Here is a 20,751-nt window from a genome sequence, read left to right as displayed (position 1 = left end):
GCCGTCTCCCTCGCAGCTACCTTCCTCCCCCCCCCGCCCCGGCCGGCCGCTCCGCCGAGCGGGATCCTCCTGCCTCCCCCGTCCTACGCCTTATAGCGCGGAGAGACCCGCGGCAGAGCCGCCAGCCGGCGCGGGGGCAGCATGTCCGGTACCAAATACGTAGACTCGGAGGTAGGACCGACGTGGGGACGGTGTCATGAGGCTGCCACAGCCCCGCCGACCTCCCGCCCGGCACCGGGTACCTGCAGCTGCTCAGAGTCCCGTCCCGTCCCGTCCCGTCCCGTCCCGTCCCCCCGGCGACTCTTCGCGCTCCCCGGTCCCCGCGGAGGAGAGGGGCGCGGGGGCCGCTCGGTGGCGGAGCCGGCGGACGGCGGGGAGGACGGGGGCACCTGCGGGCAAGGGGCAGCGGGGCGGGGGGACCCGGGGGGCTCGTCCCCTGCGGCCGCGGTGAGGGCGGTAGATGGAGGGCTCTACGGCGACGGGGCGGAGGGGGCACGGTGGCGGCGGTGCGGGGGAGGGCGGTATAGTGGGGGCAGTATAGTGAGGACAGTACGGTGAGGGCATCGGGGTGGAGGGGGCACGGTAAGGGCGTCGTGCTCCGGTCTGCACGGGCAGGGCGGTATAGAGAGGGCAGCGTGGGGAGGGCAGCGTGGGGAGGGCAGCGTGGGGAGGGCAGCTTGGGGATGGTAGTGTGGGGAGGGCAGTATGGGGAGGGCAGTGTGGGGAGGGCAGTGTGGGGAGGGCAGTGTGGGGAGGGCAGTGTGGGGGAGGCAGTATGGGGATGGTAGCGTGGGGGTAGTAGCGTGGAGAGGGCAGTATGGGGATGGTAGTGTGGGGAGGGCAGTGTGGGGATGGTAGCGTGGGGAGGGCACTATGTGGAGGGTGCTGCCGCTTCCCGCACTGCCCGTGGGGGCTGTGTCTGCGCCCTCCCCGCACCGTGACGGCCGCCCGCCGCCCTGGGGCAAAGCGGCGGGGAGCGGGGCCGGGCGCGGGCGGTGCGGGGCGGTGCGGGACCGGGGCCGCCTGGCGGCGGGATCGGGATAGGGATCGGGATCGGGAGGCAGCGCCGTGCCTGGTACCGCGGGGGTGTGGTGTGCGCCCCGCGGCCGCGGTTAAATAGCCGGGGCCAGAGCCGCCCCGCAGCCAGGCTCCCGCCGCTCCGCGCTCCCCGCGGGACACGGGGCCGCCTCTCCCCCCCGCCCCCCCCTCCCGTCCCAGCCCGCCCTCCTGCCCTGCCCTGCCCTCCCCTCCGCCGCTCGGCTCTCCCCTCCCGCCCGCTCTCCCTCTCCCTCTACGCAGGGCTTTCTCTACACGGCGCCCGTCAGGGAGCAGGGCAACATCTACAAGCCCAACAACAAGATGATGGCAGATGAGCTGAGCGAAAAGGCGGTGCACGACGTGCACACCAAAGAGATCGACCTGGTCAACCGGGACCCCAAGCACCTCAACGACGATGTGGTCAAGGTGAGGGGGCCGAGGCGGGACGGGACGGGGCGGGGGGGGTGATGTCTGGGCGAGGCAGGGCACTGCCGGGGCGACAGCAGCCCGCCGAGCCTTCCCCTCCACCTGCTGCAAGGGGAAAGCGTCGGGGGGTATGTGCGTTCCTAATTTATTTATCTTTTTTTTTTTTTTTTAAAGAAAAGAGAGAGAGTGCGGGAGAGAGGCGGGCGGCGGGCCGAGGCAGCCCGCTGGAGCCCCTCGCAGCGCGGCGGGGCTGACCGTGCGCTCCCCGTCGGGGCTGCACCGGGCCGGGGCACTGCCGGGCTGCCTCCCACCAGGGAGGGGAAAGGGCCTCCCCGGCGTCGGGCTCCTGCAGCTGTCTGCCGGTCAGGTCAGCCCCTGCAGCCGGGATGTCCCGCTTGGGAGTGGGGGGAGCAGGGGAAAAGAAGTTGCCTGACCGTACGTGACACCGGCTGAGGGATTTTCCTTCCCTCGGGCACGTATAGAGGCAGGGCAGGGAGGTGGCACCGAACCAGTGCAGGCTGAGCTTACTGGGCTGGCTGGGCATGGCCTGCGGGACAGGTCACCCTCCCTGAGCCAAGTGGGTGCAAAATCAGAGGTCCTGGTGGTCGTTTGCATTGGTTTCCTCAGTTTGGTTTGGTTTGTTTCCCTTGGTGTTTTTCCTTCCCTCAAGAAATGATAAAAGGAAACAAGCGAAGCAAAATCTAACTGTGCCCTTGTCTGGATATATTTTTTTTGTTCGGGTTTTTAATTCAGAGTTTGACTGTATTGACAAATCAGGGTCGATGGAGATTTTGGCTTGAAGTCGCTTTGGTTAGAAAAATCATAGAGATCATCTTATTCTTAGGAGATGGATCTTACACTATGCATGTGAGCATTGAGGATGCTGCCATCTGGGCTTGTCAGAACCTAGGAAAAACAGGAGTTGTCCAGCCGTAGTGGGTGACTAAGCCACTAACCGGCTTATTTAGTGTCCAGCAGAGTCAGAGTGTGTGAAGTTCACCATGTTTGTTGGTCAGGAAGACCGGTTATTGAAAAGAGAAATGTCACATTGTTTCCAGAGAATTAAAAGGTTGGACTCTGGTTCCTGAATGTATGTCAGTAAAATGATTCAGGCTATGTGCAGGCAATATAGCAAGGTCCCGAGTAACCTCAAATTCCACTGGCTTCAACATAATTTGAAGGTGATGAATACAACCAGCCATCGTGCTGGATCAATGCTAAGAATTATCCCTCAGAGCAGGCTATATCTTTAAGGAGCCATTGTCAGCTTTGTGATCTGGAAAGAAAAGGCATAAAGTTTTTATTTGTTTAGAAGAAAATGTCTGTGTACCTAACGGTACAACGTTTCCATTAAGATGGTTGATTTTAAAAAGGAAGAGAGCAATTCTTTTTTCTTCTACCCACGGAGGAACAGCTGGGTCGACAGGGAATGCAGGAGCTGAAGAATGAGACTGCATCATGGCTTATTGCGTACATCAACAGAAGAAGTCCCCAAAGCAACCAAACCTTCTGAGGATGAGTCATAGCCCCCAAGCAAGTTGGAATCCGGGTGTCCACAAACTTAACTAGGGAAAGAAAGATCCTGCTGGGAAAGGAGGGAGACCACTGACGGAAAAAACTCCTAACGGACTTGAAAGAAACTGAAGCGCACAAAGCCCATCCTGCCTTCTCTGCCTCCCACAGGGGCAATGATTAAGAAAGTTTGTTTTGTCCAATCATCAAAAAGAAAGTTGAAAAATAAGAATTATAGGGATGGAAAACCCAAGCTTTTCAGTTTGTCCTTTTGAAGTAATTGTGGACCAACACATTCATTGAAAACCAGCACACAGCCAGAATACCAGTACTGCCTCTGTGTCAGCAAGTGAGCTCCTGGTAGCGCACGTAGTCACATTAAGACACAGCAATGTATCAAAATGAATTTGATGTTAACCAGACAGGATCCATTTTGCATCATGAAACCAGTAGCATTTGTAAAAACTGTGGGCATCGTAAAGCAACATTTTTCGGCCTTGTTACAAGGATAAATAAGAATTACTTTGATTTTTGGAAGTATTTCATGGATAGGTCCAACCTGACAAGTAGAAGAGGAATTTTGCCACAATTTGAGTTTATTTGGACGCTGCTTTCAGGTTCAGCCTATTAGACATAGCAATAATGTTCTGACCCAGGGGACAGGCTTGGGCTGGGGTGAATATTCAGTTCCAGCCTTAGACATCAGTCTGTGGTTCCCTTCTGTCATGCATCTGCCTTTCTTACTTCAGCTGTAAACCATCCAGGCAGAGTGTAAAAAATACACTTGTGTAACAGAAGGAGTCCCCAGTCTCAGTCAGGTACTGAAAGTCAGAGAAAAAAAAGTTCATGAGTGTTGTAAAGCCAGAAGTATGGTTCAGGCTTAGCTCAATTTTGTTTAGAGCATTTTTCTAGATTCAGAACCTTCTGCTTTTTGCGCAGCTTTTAATGCATTTCTTGCCACTTGACTATGAGGCACAATAGCATGGAAACTGGGGACAAATCAGTCAGCCATGAAACAGAAATGATCAGACAGAGAACGAGGAATCTGCTCTGTAAGCAGCTCTCTAAAAGGCCTCAGTGTTGCCTGCATTCAAATACTTCCCATAGCACATTTTAAAAATAACCCTTGCTTGTGAGAAGCAGGAGACGTGTTCCCTTGATGTGCAGCGCCTAGCATCTGCACAGCTTCCTCTGCAGCAGATACACGGTGCAGGCAGCAATAGGGGAGACACCCGGTCAAAATCCCTTTTATAAAAACTAGATGCACGGAGCAGCTTTATACCAAAGTTATTGGTGACCTCAACTTTGCTTATGGTTTATCTTCAAATTAGCTACCAAGTGGAAGCTAAATGCTGGGAGGTTTCCAGGGAAGTGGGGCAAATGACTGGATTTCTGTCCAGAGAGGGATGGAAATGAGGCCTTACCGAACCTGAGGTGCACAGACAACGGAGTTGGCAGCTCTGTGCTGGAGGAAGCACGATCTAGTAAAATCACCCGAATTTCCTTCCTGTTCCAATTCCTTCAGCAGGGAGTGGAAAGGAAGGAGTTTTTTCCTGACATGACTGCCCTCATGCGTCACCTTGGTGGGGGCAGAGCGTGCGATGGTGGTCCCATGCCTTGAGGCACTGGCTTGTTAAGTTGGCTGGTCGTGCAGGAGGCAAGGAGGGAATCTAGCGAGGGAGAAACAGCCTCTGTGCACCAGGGAGTTCTCCGGGAGTCAGTCTGGTGGTTATACAGCTGTTTTGCCACACAGCTGTATCTATTTCATATGTCCTTCACTGGACAATTCTACTCTTTGGCTTATGTCCCACAGTTTTTATTTGTGTGTGATGGGACGCAACAAACAGGATAGAAACCTGATTTTTTTTTTTTTTTCTCTTATTCATTCCCTGATGATGGAGGATTCACAAGAAGGTGCCTGACATTCGCCCTTCGCTCTTCCTGTTTCCCAACACAAGATTTGTGTTTTCCATAGTAGGGCTAAATTACAGCCTTCCAACTCATTGGAGTTCAGAGTTTCTCAAAGTATCTGTGGTCAAGCCTGCTCAAAGTTTACTGAATTTGGAAGAAGCAGAGGAGGGAAACAGTGTTCCCGCAGCTTGTGCTTCGCAGTACTTGCTTGCTCCTTGCTCAGGATGGGGGTGGACCTCACAGCCAACCCTGCAAAGTCCACTCCTTCGGGACTAGTGAGGACCAAACATGCAGTCACATCTGCAGCCAGATTATAGTTTTTTTCCTACGGTGGTGTGCCAGGAAGAAAGGCCTGTGCCTGCTCTGCCATCCAGAACATAATTATTATTTTGTTTCAAACAAGTGGTGTCTATCTACTGTTTGTTGCGTAAGAGTCCTTTTCTCTCTGGAAAAAAAATTCCAGGCCTTGGCTACAGATGTAAGGATGCAGAGCTTTTGTACCAAGTTTTAAACAGTTACGTATTGGTGCCTTCTGCTTAAAGCTAAGGCAGTTAAGGGCAATTCAGCTCACTGCAAGGAAAAGTCTGGAATTTTTAGTCAGTTGTTGACAAATACCATAACACCCTTATGTAGGCATTAGGGAGGAAAGTATTACTCAGCCATTTTAAAGCCATTTACAATTTTTGCCGCTGTCTAATAAAAAGAGAGGGGTTTTAAAAAGCAGTTTGGCATTTTATTTAATCCTTCACAATTACAGTTCCTCCGTGTTGCGCTGAGCACGGTGTCAGATGCACAGAGAGAAGACAGGCAGAGCACTGCCATGCCCACACCTGAGAACCTCCTGGAAGGGAAGCAGGTGGCGTCCCCTGCTCTTTTTGGCTGGGAGGGCTGAGGTCTTGAGGGCTGTTGCTCTGATGTGACAGCAGGAGTCAACCTGGAAGGAACAGAGTTCTGCCCTTCAACATGGTAAAACAGGAGAAAAGCAGAGCTCAGCCAGGTGCTTTTTCTGAAATAAGGAATTAAGTTACATTTAATGCAGATCCCCTTTCTTTGTTTTCAGATATTGTTAAGTCCCATGAAAATAGATAGATACATTTAAATACAGCAATATAAACATCTAAGTTTCAATATATAAACATAAATAGATAAATATAAAAATATATAAATTTATAAATACATAACTATGAATATGTGTGCGTGGATGTTCTAATCCAAGCTTGTCATCTGGGCTCTTGCTGTTGGCAGTGGTGGAGGCAGATTCACATCACAGAGTTTCAGCCTAACCAGAGGACGGGAGGAGCGGTGCTGTTGAAAATGCATATTTCTCTCCATTGATGATACGCATAGCTTAGACACGGCACCTTACTTTTACACATCTGCATTTAAATGAAATGATTCTGAAACTTTGAGTCTTATTAATGTCCAGCTGGGGGGCTCAGATTTAGAATGCAAGAATATTCAAATGTTTGACTTTGGCTGTCCACATGATACAATTCTGTTTCAAATATTTCTTCCAAGGCTAGCCTAGGAGTGAGAGATTAAAAACTGGAGTTCTTATGAATGCCAGTTTACATGAGGACTGATGAGGTCTCAGAGTTCTGAAAAACACTTTTCGTGCACATTAATTAGGAGTTCCCAGACACGGAATTTCTAAATGTCCATAAGATTACAGATAATAGTGGCATTTGTCCTAATGAAAGCTCCTTTCTCAAAAAAATGTGTTTGCATTTAAGCTCATAGTATTATTAAAGCCTTATGCACTGCCTTCTTGCTTAGCATGATGAACATGACTCATAACTCCATAGGAAAATGTTCATTTGATGGCCACGGGGACAGAGCCAACGATTCAGCATGGATGTTCCTTTTGTTAGAATTTATTGGACACCATCTCAGAATCAGAGGAGTCAAATACTTTCTGTTACTGATAAATTCAACAGAATTCAAATTATAAGTTAGAAAATTTTAAGAACAATTTGAATTGATTTTAGGGCTTTTAGCCCACTACACGTATGGAAATACCACCTTCTGTTGCAGAGACTATGGATGTCTAAAACAAACAAAAAATACCAAAATCCAAAACTCTCCAGAGGGAAGAGGGAAAATGTGTATAATAGAGTGGTCTGCCCATGAGGTCCCCAGTGAGAATTTGATCTTTGTTGTATTTTAGGCAACAGAAAGAAGAAAATACAAATTAACTTGGATGATTCCATAAAACTTGTGATCTCTGGAAAACTGTAGAGAGATATAATTCCCAACTAAGATGAGTTTGTATTTTCCACAGCTCAAATACCCTTGCAATGAACAGACAGCGGGATGAAATCTCCATCGGCAATTGATTTTTTTGAGCTTTTTGATCCAAAACTACCATCTCTCTTTCCTTTTCCAGACAAGCGACAGTAATAAAAACCACTTTGGACTCAAAAGGGTTTGTTATTTTGAAGATGAAAGAGAAGTGATGTCATTTAATTTCATTTGATTTATTGGGGAGGCAGGTTTAACTCTGTTAGTCGCTTTATATTTTTCTGGCAGATTTCTTATGAAAACGTCTTTTGGTAGTTTCAAAACAAACTTTGAATTTTATGCAATAGCATTCTTGTCAGAAGTTATGTCATCAGATGATTAGCATTCAAAAGGACAAATGGTTTCAGTACCACTATCCCCACTTTAATGAGCACATTAATTGGTAAAACTCGCACCCGATTTTATTCAAGATAGTCAAGGAGCTGTGCTATAGATGTTAGCGGGGCTGTACAAGGATGGGGTTTGTCCATAGTCTTCTATTTATCTGGCCCATGTACTTTATCTTCAAATAAATGGGAACTGATAAATTCAGCTTCGTAGATAAGAAGTGAGAAGATAACTTTCTCAGCTGAAGGTGAAAGCATCACATTCCCTGTCCAGACTCCTGCTGTGCTGAATTTATACTCGGAGTTCCAAAAATGCCTAAGGGAGTCTCACAGACAGATTGCAACACTTCCTCTGTCAACTTTGAAATCCCTTCTCGGAATTCAAACAAATGCCACAAAAAAAAAATCAGTTTTCCCCTAAGATCAAGTTAATATCTCTTCTAGACCTCAGCCGTCTCCTGTTGTTTTATGAAGTCCAGGTTCATATATCTCTGTTCTAGTACAGTTTATGCTAAGACCAGAACTGTAGACTAATGGTATCTTGATTTTTATGAAATACTAAAGAAGCATTTACCTTGTATTTAAGGATCAGTAAGGTAAGATCTTCTATAAGACAACCTTCTAACAGGAGAAATGCAGAGGCAATTTTTTTTTTAAAGAAGAGGCATCACGGCACACTCACTGTCAGCAATAAGCATGTTCAGGTAGAAATGAGGGAAAAGGTAAGAACAAGTTATACAGATTTGCTAAAAAGAATTGCAGCAGTTAAGAGGGATGTGTTTGTGGGTAGTACACCTAGTTAAGAGTCTCCTCTCCTTTGACTCCTTTCAAATGATAAAGAGAAAAAAGTGGTTTCCAGATATGAAGGACCCTGCAAAGGTGCCTGTCTCTCTCCACACACTGCCAAAGAGTCTAAGGTCACTATATTTCCATTTCCCTACATTTAGGAGGGATGAAGCTGGAGCAGGTTCTAAAAAGTTATACTTAATAGCAGTTTATTACCTTAATAGCAAGTCTGTAAACCTGCATTGAGGGCAACATAATAATATAATATAAATATATTATAATTATATGTATAAAATAGATTATAATATGAAAATATAATATAGACTCTGTTTACAGAATATCTTTACTGTTTCTGGAGTCTGGTTAACTCCAGACTCCAGAATTCCCATTATCTTTAGTGTAGTCAAAACTTCCTTCCCAGTGTTCACGTTGATGAATATACCTCTTTAAACGTACAAATGGACAGACATACGTGGATGTACATACACACAGACGTATCAGAGCTCTTTGCTAAAATAGCTGTATCAAAAAAGGAACTGTGGAACACGAACTGAATCATAAAATGAAGAAAGCTGCTTAGGAGTTTTACCATGGGAAAACTGCAATAACCTCCCGGCAGCCCGGTTTCCAGGGAGGAAAACAGCCACTTTATTTTCTGCCCGCTTACTCTGACACCACCGACATATGTTCCGAGGAACTGGCTGACATGACATCCCCACCTGCACAGGAAGTTTCGCTGTGTTTCAGAGGTCTGCAGATGGCTCCTTGAAGCTGCATACTCTTTCCTTCTGCTGGTCTATATCGAGAGAGGACAGGCAAGTGCTTCGGGAAGAGATCTCTGGAGAGGGGCTGGTTGCGACAGCGCTGACCCATTGGCATCAGTCGCGTTTTTCTCACGAGAGCTTCCGCAGATTTCGATGAGCCTGCCCATCTGATAACACAAAGCCCATCACCAGGGCTTTTCTGGTGTGTAATCACTAATTCAGCATGGGCAGGGAGCAGGAGGTCGTTCTCTCAGTAATTAGTAGCAAATTATTTTTTTGGCTATTTTCATTGGTTTTCACTTTGGGAAACGGCAAGCTGCAATCACGACCTTTTTTTCTGAGTCACGGCATTGTTTAAAATTGTTCACAATCCATTTGAATATTTGTTATGTGCGCAGGAGGGGTCAATCCTGACCGGACCGGTTTTCTTCTCTGGCTAGAAGAGTGTAGTCCTTCAAATCTACTTTCCAGCACAAATATCCTTGTTTGTTAAAGCATTGTTTGCTTTTCTGGCATACTCTATAGCACTCTGGAAAGATTCACTATTTCCATTAAGAGATCTACCAGCAGAACACTCTTTTTGTGCTATGTTATGGGAAGCAGACATAGGGTGACAGGGAATGTAAAGCAAATTCATTGGTCAGTTTGAACCTGTAATTGGGGTTACACCTGCTTGCTTGTGTAGGGTTTCTTTTGCCTAGGGATTACTCGTTTGTCATTTTTCTCCATTTAACCAGCTTTACGCAAAAAATGTGATCCTAGCCATCTGCATCCATGGCGTCTCTGGGTTTGTGTGAAGGAATGAGTGTTGTGCCCACCGATCTGGCCAGTCCCCGGAACAGCAGACAGAATTGAAGGTTGGCAGACAGAGCCTAATCTTGCTGCACTCCAGCCTGGAGGGGCTCTTGGGGTTCCCTTGTTAGCTGCTTGCCACCGTTTCAAGAGTCAAGGTGGTTTCTTGTCTTGTGATGGAATTTACCCTGGCTCTGAACACTGCTGGATGTTCACGTTTCGCAGTCACCCATGCTATAGCCTGAGGCTTATACAAATACTCTGGAATAGAATGAGTTTTGGCTTTGTAACGCACCTGACAGCATCTGATGTTTGCTGTTGGAAACAATGATTAGCAAGGAAGTAGAACATCTAGGCATCATGAAGCTGTACTTTTTCAGAAACAAAGCAGCAGCTTCTCTACATAACTGCAGGTAAACTCTTAAAAGGGTGAATGACTTTTCAGAGTAGAAACAAGTGAAGATGCTGTTCAAGTTCCTGTAATCCCATGCGACCATGGCGAAGCTGTGCATCCTTAGGGAGAGCGTTGGACCCCTTTGCAATGCTGACAGCCCCACCTCCTCCTGTTCCTCTTTCACGTAGCCTTGCAGCCATGAAGTGCTTACCATGTGCTATACCCTACACCTTCAATATAGCGAGGTCTCCTGGTGCCTGGGTGGTGATGGAAGGGAGAAGGGCAGCTTTACCCCTATGAGTCCCAACACCTCTCATGCTCTTTCCCTTGGATTCAGTAGAAACAACCTGATATCCTTTTTTGTCATTTTCTGATAAACTGTGGTAGTGGTCAGGAAGACAAGCACCAGCAGATGTGGAAACACGGTATTTCAAAGGGTTAAAGAAACATTTAGATGTTCAGCTGACATCACTGATTTAACAGAATGGTTGTGAGCTTACTGCTTAGGTTTTTTTTCGCTTCTGCTGGGGTGCCTTTGTTTTCCAAGAACTGTAACTGTAAATTTTTACTTTTCAAATAGTATGTGGAAGTACAAAAATTAATGATCTCAATATGCTCATGCATTTTCTAATTTTTAGTAACATACACCACAGCCTTCTCCAAAGCTTGTAGTGCTGCACCTTTCCTGAACATCACCTCCCAGATGTGACTTGGATCTGTTATACGTTTTCTTCTGATGAATATTTCTTTAAAGGACACTGAATGCATTCGGAAATTTTACTAATTGCATTTATCACACAACAGAAAAAAAAGATCATTTATCTGCCTTTTTCTATATGTCTGTTCCAAGTCTTACAGGGACATGATAGAATCTGCTGAAACAGTATTCTACTTACAGTCTTGGTTTCAGGGAAAAAACTGTTTAAAACCAGCACAAGGTAAGGGATGAGGACAGTTCCCATACTCTGAGCTAAAAATGTAAAGAAAACTAGCTTGTGACTCCTTCTTGTATAAATATATATATATTCAGACTTGACTATAGCCCTGGTCTGGCAGAGCATGTAAACATCTTGACGTCAGCGGGACAGTTCACGTTTTTCGAGTTGTGTGCATATTTAAGTGGTTTGCTTGGTTAAGGATATTAGTGATCAATCAGGAGAGATCCAGTAAGGATCTGAGCATCTCTTCACTGACTCCAAAATCTACCGATGCCACTTAAAAACGCAGGCATCCTCAGCGCTTGTTTGGGTTCCTCCTCAGTGGAGTAGGGGTGGTGCCTGTCTGTGCAAACTCCGTGCTGTGAGCACAGTAGCAGCACACAACTACCACACACAAAGATTTCAATAAATATAGTTGCAATCACAGAAATGTCGATGAGGTCAAAGCTTCCATAAAACGCTGATGGCCTTAATAATTTTTCCTGATAGACCCAGCGCAGTAAATTTTTCTATATCTCGTGAACAATACATACCTCAAAGAACAAACTTTTGAGGAGAAGCACAACTGGTAAGTAGGAAATTTGAGGTTGGCATTTAACACAGTTTTCCTGCCTGCCAGGTTTTGATACATAGGTACTGAAGTGGCATGGTCAACAGGTCAACTGCTTTAATATATAAAGCTTATATTCTTGAATCAGCTGGGGGTTTTTAGAAAAAACAGTTACTTCACACTTTTTTTAATTAATAGTTTTTTTCTTTAAACAGACTTCGAAAAAAGAAGACAAATTCCCCATACCGTTTTCCTTTCTTGTAAATAGATCTCTTTTAGAATCAAAGCAGGTTCCTTAATTTCCTGATAAAACTTTAATAAACACATGCGGAGCAAAAGAAGCTGCGGTAGTTCTCATAGCAGAATCACACAAAAGCTTCAAGCAATGTAAAAACTGGCTTTACCAAACTGAATAGTAGGAAACAAAGAATAGCTGAAGTCAGGAAGTGTATTGTAGGCATGGAACAGGAGTTGATAGTGTTTAATAGCTTTGGCTGAAACAGAAGGCTGTAGCGAGTTATTAGCATCCTTTAGAGGGTCAAAACAAATTTCCTTTACTTCTCTCCTTGTCACAAGTGGACGTGCCTGTATTTTCATTAGCTTGGCAAATAACTCGCCCTGGTTTCACAGCAGACCCTGACAGCTCCGGAGGAACAGACTGCACGCTGGATGTGCAATCTACCGACCAAGACCCGTGCCTAACCTAAGCATGCCTTTATGTAGGTAGAACGGAGCTCGTCATGGATCTACATGCACGCGATGCTTTGTCAAAAGTGGCCTCAAGAACAATACCCTAAAGAAAGGTATCTTATCCTTGCAAGCCAGTTAGGTTCATTTCCAGAAATTAGTGTCTTTCTTACCTAGGATCATATTTCTGGCCGCTTCTCTTTCTCCTCTCAGTCCTATTTTTACTTCACTTAGTTCAGTTGGACTCCTGTTATCGGTCTGGTGACACTCACCGTCACTGAGTGCTGCTGAATTAAAAACCAGAGGGCAGTAAGAGAGGAGACTAAGGATCGAGCAACCTGAGCGATGTAAATGTAACCCACAGCAAGGCAAACCGCATCCAGTCACCTATTCCTTCTGCTGTCTGTGGAGGGCTGATCCCTGGGAGTTAAAAACAGGATCTTTCATGGGAGTGGTTCGGTGCAGGAAGAATCTGGGTGATATCTCAGTTCCTGCAGCGTAAGGACTTATCTGTACTGCCTGAACAGTGAAACAAATAGAGTGTTTCCCAGCCAGTGGACCTGTACGTGATCTGTTGAGAAGCAGAGGAGCCCAGATTCCCTCAACTCAGGCTGTACACTGCTGCTGGGTACGTCTGGGTTCGGACAGCGCTGCAGAGGTTCGCGTTCTGACTCTCTTGACATGTGCGTAATTTCGTGGCTTTTAGGGAGATAACAGCTTCATTTTAACACTGTAATCAGCTGGGAGTTTTTTGAGGTTTTCTGTCTTTTCACTCTCAAGTTCAGTTTAGCATCTCCCTTATTCAAAGGGGAACATGGGCCTCGAGGAATAATGAAATGGGAGAGAAGATAGTGAGGCATCAGTTACAGTTCCTACAGCACCATCTATTCAGGTTGTGTGTGTTGGTAGAAACATTCCTCTAGCTGTTAAAATTACTCCAAGAAAGTAACCTTTTGACAATTTTCAGTGGCACAGATACACCACTATTTTCTTCTCACTGGCAGATTGATTCCTGAGCACTTTTAGGACAACTGTGTATGACTTGAGCTGGGAAATCCTGGCCAAAGATATATCATAAATGTTCTAATATTAGCATCATCTCCTGGAATGAGGACAGGGCTGTCCATCTGGAAATGTTATATGGCATGTTTTTCTGTCAGCTCCTCAGGATTAACTCCATGGACATCTTGGAGTGCACAACAGGCTAAAAACATTAGTTATTGAGAATCATGATTACAGAAAGTTTACTATTTGATTCGAAAACCAGGGAGTTTACTGGATTCTATTTTTCAGTTAAGCATTCGTTATAATGAATTATTTTGAAAGGAGTCAAATTACAGGCCAGTCTTACTATTTTTTTAAAAGTTCTAGGAACTTCACGTTAACCTATGGTTTCTTTTTGTATGCCAAAAACCTACTTTGCTGATAAAAATAGGTCCCACTTAGCTAAATTAAAGATGTTTCCATGAAAAGGCTGATGGAGCACAATGCAAACTTGCTTTCCTGCTGAAATTTAAAATTTCCCTTATGGGCCAGTTGGAAAAATACAAGATAGACTCCACCACAACTGAACTGAATAAAAAGACTCTAGGTGTGATCCCGAATAGTCCTCGATGCACTGAACTGCAGTGTGATGGCTGTGTGCACAAACCAACTGGTGGGAAGTATGCAATAAATTGCCAGAAGTTTTAGAAGAAGAGGGCTATGCGTAACCTATGAGAAAAAAAAACGTAGCCTTCACGTAGTAGCATTTTTTGAAAAGCAACACTTTTTTGCTGCATTCATCTTGGGGTTTGCCATCATCGGCATATTTTTATTATCTGATTTCAAGGCAAATGTTGATGATAAGCCAAGAACACACATTTGCTTTGAAAATGAGCCAACATGGGATATGGGCTACGATGAAAAGTTTACTTTTGAATAGCTGCAGAAACAGATACTACAGGTATGCTTGCTTGTGTATTCCAAAAGGAAGATGTACTTGCTCCATGAAATCAGGCATACCTTTTTCTTAGTATTGAGTTGAATGAGATATTGATTTCAGGGAACAATATACAGATCTTGACATCATCTGGGGGGGACTAAGACACAGGAAAAGCTGTAAGACAATTAGATGCCACATCAGTAGATATTATTGACTTCTCCATGTATACATCTACAGCCTCTTCTTCTTTCTTTCATGATGCAGCCCTAATATCCCATGATTGATACAAGGACATCTGATTGTTTGATTTGGTAAAAAGGTCTCAATGCATCCAGGAAAGTTTGTTGCTCTGTCTTCTAGATTGCAGCTAACTTTTAATGACTGAGTCATGTAATTATTTTATGATCAATGTACTTCATAAAGCTAATTTGTCGTCAGTTCTGTAGTCCCCAAACATGAACTTTTTTATCTAATAACCCCACAATGAAATTAGAGAGCATGTTGTTGCCTGTGATGCCTTTCCCGGAATTAGAGTCATTTCCACCACAGCTTCAGTCTTGCACCCACTGAAATTGCAGAGCCCAAATAATTTCCAATTTCTTCACTCGGCAGTGAATGCAGTGTACTTTCTATGCTGTCTTTAGACAGTGATTTCAGGGAAACTGGTTTCTAAGATTTGTACCAAAAATTCATGCACATGACCTACAGAAGCAGAGGTTATTGCATACCCATAGAACTATTGCAGAAGATAACCGTGATTCAAACTCTCTTCTAAATTTCTCTTTTTGTAGCTATTATTTAAAGTTACGCTGTCCAGTTTCGCTAGTGTACACCTTTACGGACAAGTGCACAGCGGTGAGGTGTGTTCTTGGGCACTCTGCCAACACCAGTAATATGTTGAATTAAGCCAGGTTGATGTTGGGCATTCAGGATATTTGATATCACAGCTGATACAGAAATTTCCTCCCAAGGACTTTCAAGCCGTTCAAGTAAATTGGGCCTAAATTGTGCACTTTTGCTTTGGAATTATCTTTTTTGTTTAAGAAACTGGAAAGTCCGGTGGTTTTATAGCATTTTTCCCTTTGTTGGTACTTTCTGTTTGGAGGTGATGGAAGATTCAGCAGGAGAGAAGAAGGAGTTCTTTCTAATTGTTACGTGTATTTTAGATTAAAAGTGATTGATTGTAAGCCTTTTCCTACAGTATAAGCAATACGGAGTGTATGCATATATTCACCTCCTTCCAGCATGCTAAGGTACTGTTGCCTGAGTTTCTGAGGCCGCTGGCCCATGTCATATTTACCCTGCTCCTGTAAACCTTCACTTAACGGCAGCAGCAGCATCTCACTTTGGGATCCAGTCCCAGGAATGCGATTTCTTTTTTTCTTTCATCTGATTTAAACAGTCATTTAGTTTCTTGCAGAGGAATAGTGTTGTGATGTTCTCTTTCCTGTTGAAAGCAGTACCTACACAATTGGTTGTGCTAACTAAATGGAATATCCTGTATCGTGGGTTATAGCAAACACATGTTCGTGTGACATAGAGCTGAGCCATCGTCGCAATTCTGTTAATTTTCTAATAGAAATGTTATGACACTTAAGCTTCCTGGATAGCTCGGTGTTTCAACAGAGAGCAGTAAAATATGCCTGTTGGAATGCACTGCTTCCTTAGGTGACTTTCTGAATGATTTACGAATAGCCAAAACTATGAAATATGTGGAAGAGTATGTTCCTTCTAAATATTAATATGTTGGTCTGGCCATGCCTTTCATGAGTAGAGTGTTATCACATAAACAGGATAGGATAGAACGAAACGTCTCTAATGTGAAGGGCCCCTTTATGTTTAATAAGACGAAAGAGCCCCCTGACCCTTTCAGACTAAGGAGGAGCTCCACCTGATGCACATCTAAATCCAGCATTTTATTTTTCAGTCTAATAAAAACTATCTGTGCCTGTTTCAAAGTATGTATTTAAATAGCTAGCCTCACCGTTGATTCCCTGTCACGATTCAGCAGTGATTTCAACAAGGAAGGATGGGAAAATTCGGATGAATAAAACACATTTTATTGACACCAGCTTGAGGTGTGTAAAAAGTCAAAGTAGTGACTGTATTTATTGCTTTCATAAAGATGTGAAACAGTTATATTAGGCAATGAAAGCGTGATGTTTCTGTTCACCTGGTTTGCCCCTTAAGTAGACTTTAAGGCCACTGCACACCCTTAGGGCTGTAGCAGATGAGGAAAATATATTCGGTTTTGTGGCCATCTCCATCTAGAAGTTAAACATCTTAATTTTGAGCTGGTCATCAGGGCTCCTTGGTAGTCACTGGAGAAAGAAAGTTACTGAAGATTCATGGCTTAAATGATGTGTTAAAGTGGGTTGAATCACGTTAGGATGTCGGAAGTACGTGCTGCAGTGTTTTGTTGCAGGGGACCATTGCTCTCCAGGAGAGGTGTTTCTGGAATCCACCCTTGATGTGAATGTCTGACTGACCTGACTTTGTGTTCTTTGCTGCAGATTGATTTTGAAGATGTGATTGCTGAGCCAGAGGGGACACACAGCTTTGACGGGATTTGGAAGGCCAGTTTTACCACCTTCACTGTAACGAAATACTGGTTTTATCGTTTACTGTCAGCAATCTTTGGCATTCCTATGGCTCTCATCTGGGGCATCTACTTTGCCATTTTGTCATTCCTGCACATCTGGGCGGTGGTGCCGTGCATACGGAGCTACCTGATTGAGATCCAGTGCCTTAGCCGCGTCTATTCGATCTGCATCCACACGTTCTGCGACCCACTGTTTGAGGCCATAGGCAAAATGTTCAGCAGCATCCGAGCCACAGTACGGAAAGAGATTTGAGGGACGTTTTAAGGAGAGCCATCAGCCTAGGAAGGGGTTGGGGGTTTTGTGTTGTTTGGAGTGTTTTGGTGCCAGTTTTGTGTTTCCCAAAGCAACATACAGCAACCGGTGGTGGATATACTGGCCCAAAACAAAGAATTACTTGCTCAGTTTCTCTTTCTACTGTTTATTCTTACTGGACTACTTGCTTCTTTTTTTTTTTTTTTTTTTTTTTTCCCTTCAGTCTGCATTTCAAACTAACCCTAAATGGCTATTCCTCCGTGCCAGCTGCGTATCATTTTGCTGGCTGTTCGATTCAGAGACTGAGGTGTTGTTGGATGGCTTTTTATCTCGCACTTCATTCCTTGTGAGGTAAATCCACAGTGATACTGAGGAACGACAAAAATGCTTTCCAACACTATAAAGCCATTCATTTTATTGTGGCCAAAGAGCGCAGAGCTATTGCAGCAGAATGAACGTGACCAGCTGGCAGGTTTTAGCAGAATGTTCTTTTTCAATTGGATTGTCACTTGACTGCAGCTATTTACAGTCATGGTCAGATATGGTGCACTATGAATAAATTAGTTAAGTAAACAAATTACTGAACTAATATATGTCCCGAAAATCTAACACTTTATCAGGTTGGAGACATTGACACTGGAAAGCTTTTCATGTGCGGAAAAAGCTTCGGTCGGTGCCTTTCCGTCTCGTTCTCTCTGGATGGAAGTTTGCCTCCAGACGTTTCTCAACCTTTGCTAGGATTGCAGCAGCAAACTGCAGTTGAGAACTAAAACTGGTCATTATGGAAGTGTTTTCCTGACTGTGACTCATGACACATCCCTTAGCGAGCGTTTAGATGCTTCTCTCAAGGCTTTCCCCCCCCCCCAAAGTAGTCATATAAATACATATCACAGGTATGCCAGAGGTAGCCCTGAGTTACAAGAAAAAATGAAGGTGTGCCACACACAAGCCACGTGAGGCCAAGGAGGAGCTGCCCCTGAGAGAAACTTTTCTGTCAGCTTTCAAAGCTTCCCTACGAGCAGAAGTCAGCGTGCCACGAGCGCGCAGGTTATTTTCAGGAGAATCGACGCTTTGCGCGGTCCAAAATAACCCCTCACAAGAGGCGGTTTAGCAACTTCGCGTTTGTGGGTGGGCTTGTTCATTTTTTGGCTGAGCTGCAACATCAGGAAGTCTTAAGCGGAGGGTGTTGCGTGAAACTGCCGTGTTGCAAAGCGCGAGGCCCGGGAAGCACCGCCTTTGCCACGTGTTCTGATGCTGTGACCCGCAGGAGCTTTTTGCCCTCGTGATAGTACTGTGTTCAGAGGTGCTCGCTGCATCCTCGTGCGGTTTGCGTGAAGCAGTTGTAAAACGAGTTGTGGGGCTAATCAGCTTTATCGTAAGCCACGCTGGGGCCTGAGCCTGCCCCAGTTGGGACCTCCAGCAAACCAGTTCTTGACCTCGGAGAGTGCAAGATTTGGCCCTTGGGCTGAGCATGGAGCTGCCTGGTACACCTACAGCTTTTTTATTTAGCGCTGATCTTTCACATATTGCTTTACTTAACACGGGAGTGCCTTCGGTTCAATTTCTGCCAAAGCATTGAAAACTTTAGGAAATGCTGCATTTTTTAATGGGGTGGGAGGGGAGGTGGGGAGGGAAGGGAGAGGGAAGAGGGTGCACAAAAAATTACAAAGCTATTAACTACTATTGTTTGCATTTAAAACAGACACTGGTATGGATATAGTTTTATGTTTTTCTATGTACATAATGGAGAGTGTACTATTATAGATTATTTCAGTATTGAAAACCAAGCGAGATTGTAAACAAGAAATATTTTATCTTTTTATGAAGAAAATCACTCTGAAGAAAACCTTCTTGATTTACCATATAAACTGTATATCCTGAAAGATGTCTGTTCACTTAGAATTATTAGTCCCTAATCCAAATACATTGCTGATCCGAGACATTTACATTGTTGTTTTATGCTTACAGATATAACTGACACTTTTTTTAATTCTGCATGTACATTAAAGACTACAATAAAAAGATGTTTAACGGTAGCTCCTGTCTGACTTCTTTTTCCTTGAAAGTCATGTGAACAAATCTCATGTTATTAGGAAGAAAAGACCATTATTTCTTGACAAAGAAACAGAAAGCAATGCCATTTGTTTCTCAGGAAAGAAAATGCAAAACAGTCTTAATTTCTGGTTCAGGATCTGACTCAGGAAGGTTCTCCCCAGCAAAAAATGACATTTTTCTCCCAAGTAAATATTTTCTGCTGCTAAATAAGTAGGCAGTAGAACTACTGAATACAGCGTTGAATAGGGAGCCTAAGTTTGTTTAAATGCTTAATCATGACAAATTCCGTTGCTTTCTTGTTCCTCAGTTTCCCTACATTTCAAATTAGGATAATGATATTTTCTTGTAGACAATTTTATTATTCAATAAACAGAATGATACCATAATACAATGAGTTGCTTACAGTTCGTTTTACATTAAAGACTTTGGCCATCCAGAATTCAGATCTAGGTTGTCCGGATAGCTCTTCAGTTAAAATTGTTTAAAGCTTTCGGTTTGAGTCCAGTGGAAACAGGATTCTTCCTAATAAAAGCTCATTAGTCTAAGCATTTAAGGTATGGAAATAGAGGAATGACAGCTTTTATCTAGCCGTGTATAGACCTAACTTGTGACAGGACAGTTCTTTTCTATGGGATTATTGCACAATACCTGTCACACCATTAACCTAGCACACAAAAAGTCCAACAAAACAGGCTATTACATTTTGGCCTACAAATCTGTTAACCATGTTTTAATGTTCAAATGGCAGATAGCAGTTTAAGGTAGTCTGTCGTATGTTCTCCAATAGCAGAATGGTGTATTTAGAGGTAGTTAATAGTCTAATGGTAGCAAACAGTACATTGAATTGGACTGTGAATTGTGAGAGAAACTAAAATATTTTAAAAGGTAAAAGGCAGGTTGTAACGTGAAAGTAAAGCAAATGAGCATTCCGGTATTGAAAAACATCTTGCTTTTGCAAAGAGCCTGACAGTTTCTGGTCAGACACATTTATTCATCTTAACCATTTATAATGTCACGTCTCTGAGACTCCTCATGAGAGAGATGTGCAGATTTACCCTACGACGGCGCTGTCCCTGGCGGCACTTGACTGGGCAGCGGGCACAGGGCCGGGCTGCGGGTGAAGCTCATACCCGTGCTCCCGCCAGGCTCTCAACGCAATAACGCTCATGATCACTACCACAGTCACGATACGCCATATAGCAAGATCCAGGCCTGTCTGCCAGGGGACTAGACATTAGCTGTTAGACAATGGCATCAGGCAATCTCCTATCCTGCTCTAAATGTGGTGTAGACATTCTTACACTACCAGATACGAAAGTCAGCGTCGTAAGCGGCCTCAGGACCTGTGGGTTCAGACGAGTTCATCACCACTTTTTCCTCCTACTTTCTTGGCTGTTGCTGGTCACTCTTCTCATCCTCTGGGTCACCAGTTCTTAAATTGTGCCATTTAGCTTGAACCGTTTTCCTTTGAGTACCCTGAGACAACACATGG

At 44.4% G+C, this 20,751-nt stretch overlaps 1 protein-coding gene across 1 annotated transcript; it reads left to right on the top strand.

The window, feature by feature from the left end:
• The first annotated feature begins 55 nt into the window (after window positions 1-55).
• Window positions 56-19,240, top strand: CAV1 (caveolin 1). The gene is made up of 3 exons (XM_082481540.1): window positions 56-171; window positions 1,300-1,464; window positions 16,863-19,240. The coding sequence occupies exons 1-3, from the start codon at window positions 142-144 to the stop codon at window positions 17,202-17,204; spliced, it is 537 nt and encodes a 178-aa protein (XP_082337666.1). The 5' UTR covers window positions 56-141; the 3' UTR covers window positions 17,205-19,240.
• Window positions 19,241-20,751: the final 1,511 nt, after the last annotated feature.

Source organism: Vanellus vanellus (assembly GCF_965231255.1).
Source record: "Vanellus vanellus genome assembly, chromosome: 1".
NCBI classification, from domain to species: domain Eukaryota; kingdom Metazoa; phylum Chordata; class Aves; order Charadriiformes; family Charadriidae; genus Vanellus; species Vanellus vanellus.
The sequence above is the reverse complement of the archived record's forward strand: the minus strand, read 5'-3'. Positions and strand labels throughout refer to the sequence as shown.

Excerpts from the sequence above, each read along its gene's own strand:
- CAV1 (XM_082481540.1), top strand. The coding sequence starts at position 142 with ATGTCCGGTACCAAATACGTAGACTCGGAG. Across the intron at positions 172-1,299 it reads CCAAATACGTAGACTCGGAG|GGCTTTCTCTACACGGCGCC; the intron begins GTAGGACCGACG and ends CCCTCTACGCAG. Across the intron at positions 1,465-16,862 it reads TCAACGACGATGTGGTCAAG|ATTGATTTTGAAGATGTGAT; the intron begins GTGAGGGGGCCG and ends TCTTTGCTGCAG.